Source organism: Microtus ochrogaster, unplaced genomic scaffold, assembly GCF_000317375.1.
Source record: "Microtus ochrogaster isolate Prairie Vole_2 unplaced genomic scaffold, MicOch1.0 UNK109, whole genome shotgun sequence".
Classification (NCBI taxonomy): domain Eukaryota; kingdom Metazoa; phylum Chordata; class Mammalia; order Rodentia; family Cricetidae; genus Microtus; species Microtus ochrogaster.
The window spans coordinates 150340-154700 of record NW_004949207.1 but is presented as its reverse complement, the minus strand read 5'-3'; the positions used below and the strand labels follow the sequence as shown (position 1 = coordinate 154700).

General features: G+C 51.4%; 1 protein-coding gene across 1 annotated transcript in view; it reads left to right on the top strand.

Moving 5' to 3' along the window:
- Positions 1-969, top strand: part of Zan (zonadhesin) — an 86392-nt gene extending 85423 nt beyond the window's left edge. Inside the window, 3 exon segments of the mRNA XM_005371467.1 lie at positions 609-711; positions 806-849; positions 932-969. Coding sequence (XP_005371524.1) covers positions 609-711; positions 806-849; positions 932-969 — 185 coding nt within the window.
- The last annotated feature ends 3392 nt before the right edge of the window (positions 970-4361 follow it).

Sequence of the window (4361 nt, the reverse complement as noted above, 5' to 3'; positions counted from 1 at the left end):
GGCAGTGCTCCCTCCCATTTCCTTAGGCTGACAGCTAAGGACCTGAAGGCAGTGCTCCCTCCCATTTCCCTCAGCCTCCCACCCTTTCGCTTACCCCTGTCGTGGGGGAGGGTGTGAATATGTACAGGCACAGTCTGCACAGGAGGCCAGAGGACAACCTGGGTGTGGCTGTTGAGACATCTCCCACCTCTTAATTAAGACGGGCTCAGTGAGTCAACGTGGCTGTCTCCAATTTGCCTCCTGAATTTGATCCCTGGGATTCAGATGGTAATAGAGAACTAATCCTGCAGGTTATCCTCTGACCTCCACGAGTGCATGCACACACACATGCACGCGTCCACGCACGCGCAGGTACACACACACACACACACACACACACACACACACACACAGTCTCACTGGCCTCAAACTGAACCAGTGTCCAGGAATTCACTTGTCTTCACCCCCTAGGGCTAGGATAAGGGGAGCCTCTTGCTATTGCTGGGAAGACAGGCATGAGCCAGCACATCTGACTTTTACATGGGCCCCAGGGTTCTGAGCGTGTAAGGCAAGCACTCTACCCACTGAGCCCACTCCTAGCCGCATTGCTATTTCCTTTCTACACTCAGAATCATCCAGCTTACTGGCCATCCTGCCGGGAGTGCTTGTGATGCTCTTAGTCGCCGTCTTACTGCTTATTTACGTGAGAACTGCCATAGCGAGGAGGAGGAGGTAAGTCCTGGTGCAGGGAGTGAACGGGCAGTCGGAGGGTGGGGCCTAAGGCATACAAAAGCCGTGCTCCTCACCTGTCCCCCACCACCTCTAGGGAGAAACTGTTGAGACGGAATAGACATAGGCTGGAGGATACAGGTAAGAGCCAGCTCTGGGGGCGTCAAGTCTTGGCCAAGCGGTGAGTCCTCCTCCAATGTGGGCTTCCTTGCTCTCTCCTCAGATGTTCCAGAGCCTGCCTTCAGAGCCACCAAGTTCTGACTTGTCCTCAGAAAAACAGATGAAATAATTTATTTTTTTAAATATTTTTTTTCATTTGTTATTGTGTGGCTGTGTGTTATGTATATGTGGGGTGTAATGGCTGCCACTCTCGAGTCTGGCAATTTGTGGGAATCAGTTCTCTCCTTTTACTTTGTGGGGTGTAGGGATTGAGCCTGGGTCACAACACTTCACAGTGAATGCCTTCTCCACGGAGATACGTCGCTATTTATTTATTTACTTATTTACTGAAGCATGCATGGGCAGCCCATGTATGGAGGTTCTATTGAATTTGTCCATATTGGGTTTCATGATCTAAATTTATGAGGATGACTGACCAGGTCTCTTTCTCAAGAAGGCACCAAATCTAATTACAGACAGTTGTGAGCTGCCATGTGGTTGCTGGGGAATTGAACTCAGAACCTTTGAAAGAGCAGGTAGTGCTCTTAACCACTGCACCAGCTCTCCATACTTAATGCTTTTAGATATTTTAATCTTTGATGCCCCATACTTAATGCTTTTAGATGTGAATTTCCCCTGATTGTGGTGGAGGCAGTTTGTCTGGGAGACAAAGAGGTGTGTGTGGGTCCCTAGAGGCTGGATGCTGTGCAAAGGTCCACAGGGAGAGAGGCTCAGGGCTTAGGAAGGAGAGGGTCACTCACTGAAAGCCAGACCGGTGGGCCACTCAGTCCTGACAACCAGCAATGGAAGACAGAAGGGGCAGGGACGGAAACTCCTGGAAGGAAGGATGAACTGTGGCCCCAGAGCCCTGCAAGTCAGGAGAAAAGGCTTCCCGTGCACATGCTTTGTTTGTTTGTTTTTTAGGACAAATTATTATATAACCGAGGATGACTTTGGACTTGCCCTGCCTCCACCTGTTGAGATTACAGGCACATGTCACTGTGCGTAGTTTGTGCTGGCACTGGAGCCCAGGGTTCTATGAATGCTAGGCAAGCACTCCGCACCTGAGCCATTTCTCCAGTGCTCGTCGTACGTTTTCTTTACCCCAGAGACCCCATTTTAAAAAACATGTGTGAGTGTGTGCACATATGTGTCCGTGTGTGTACAGGTGCTGTTGTGTGACACTGTTCCTGTAAAGACATGAACAGACATCTGCTTATCCCAGACAGAGAACCAACAATGGACCAAAGTGGCAACACCGCCCAATTCCAGCGTGGTGAACTAATGAGTGTCGGTGAGCGGTCACAGCAGCAGAAATGACTCGGAGGTAGCCGTGCCAGCTCATGGAAGCTGGAGACCTGGTGCTCGCCGCACGACTTGCAGGCAGTCTGACAGATTGGAGGGCATCCCCAGCTTGTCCGAGTGTTCTCAGCAGTCCTTACTGCTGATATAGGCTGGGCCAAGAGGAGCCTAGTGCGTCTGCTCCGCTCAAGGGACGTCCTGAATTGTTTACTTCCTGAGCCTGCGGGAGCTTCCCTTTGAACACCCTTTGAACAAAGTCAGAACTTTGCTTTATTCATTGTGTGTGTGTGCGTATAGGAAAGAATGTCTGCCGTATGTATGTGTGCAGATGCTCATAAAGCCAGAACCTGAGGACACTGGAGTCACAGGCAGTTCTAAGCCAGCTGCTGTGGGTGCTGGGAACCAAACTCAGATCCTCCGGAAGAGCAGCAAGTGCTCTTAAGCATGGAGCAGTCTCTTCAGCCCAACATCCTGAACCCTAGCACGCTTTTTGCCCAGCAGCTGCACAGTTCCCTGTGTGCACACTCAAGATATAGCGGGCAGAGGACAGCCCTGCTGTCATTCCTCAGCCCCCTTCCACCTTTTCTTTGCCCAGCAGCTAGGCTAGCTGGCCAGCCAGCTCCCACATATCTATCCACCTATCTTTCCCGGCCACTCCCCACTGCTGTTTGTTCTACAGTGCGCACTGCTACATCAGGCCATGGGGATAAATGGGCAACAAACACTTCACTGAGTCATCTCTCCAGCACCCAGTGGGTTTTATTTGTTCTGATGCTCACACATACGTGTAGAGGTCAGAAGACAGCTAGAGGGGGGTCAGTTTTCTTTACCTAGGCACCAAACTCAAGCTCAGCAGCAAGCATCTTTCCCAGCTGAGCCATGCCACTGCTATATGCCCCTTTCTTAAGGTGGCTTCAGACTTCCTCTATAACCCTAGCTGGCCTCGTACTCATTGTCTGAGTCTTCCTACTTCAGGCTCCTGAGTCTAGGGACTCCATAGGTCTAAGAGCCCAGGTTCATGGAGGACTTGGCCTCTGAGTTCCTCCACTAGGGGGAAGCAAGGCTATTCTGGGTTTTGTTTCTAATTGGCCTCCTCCCAGAGGGTGTCACACCCTCTTCATTCCTCCCTTTCTCCAAAGAGCCCGTCAGTTGGTTACCATGGAAACTGTGGGTGGGGTTACAGGCTTTGGGAGTCCTTCTGACAACCCAAGTAGAAAGGACCACCACCTAGCCCAGCCAGAGAAGGCCAAGGTGTATACTTTACACCCTGAGAGTCTGTCTCCTTCTAGGTTCCTCCTTGCTTAGGCAAAACCTAGTGGTGTTAGGTTTAGGACCTCAAGAAACTGGGATTTAGCAGGTTGACACATGCCCTGGGGAGATATGATTAATCTGTCTGTGTGACAACTAGACCTTTGGGGACCTTTCCTGAAGCCAGCCAAACCCAATCAAAGTATTGAAAGGGCTGGGCGTGGATGGAGGGCCCTGTATGGCCGTGTTTTCCTTCCCCTTACCCGGGAAGGCACAGTGCTCCTCTGTAGAGCAGCCTCCTGCCTTGAGCCCAGTTTCTCCACCACCATCTTTGCAGCTCCGCTCCTTTGGCCTTTATCTTCATTCTTCCCCAGGGTATATGTGGGGCAGTCGGCTGGGCTGGTGCCCCGGACACTCCCCTTCCTTGTAGTATTGAGCCCCTCCCACCCTCCAGAAACAGAGGAGACAAAGAACTTAGTGTGATTTCGTGCCTATCTCAGCACTCCAGAGGCTGAGGCAGGAAGATAGTGAGTTCAGGCTGGCCTGGACTATATAGCAAGCCCTGGTCACAAAATATGTGTGTGAGGGGGTGGGGAGAGAGCTAGTTTAGTCAGGAGTGGAAGAGGGGGCCAAGCAACAGGGGTGGCAGCGTGGGCTTAGCATTCTAGATCTGCGGACGGAAGAAACTGAATTCCTAGACCTTGCTGGCCACCCAGCCTTGCCCACTTGGCTAGTATACTGCTCCAGGTCAGCGAAGAGACCCTGTTTGTCTCTGTTTCACACAAACAGCCAAGAAACTAGCGAGATGGCTCGGTGGTGGTGAAGAGCCCTTGCTGCTCTTAAAGAGAACCAGAATTAAGTTCCCATGCTCCAGGAGATCTGGCATACTCTTTCTGGCCTCTGTGGACACCTACATCCACATGGACATAACCCAACAGAGCTGA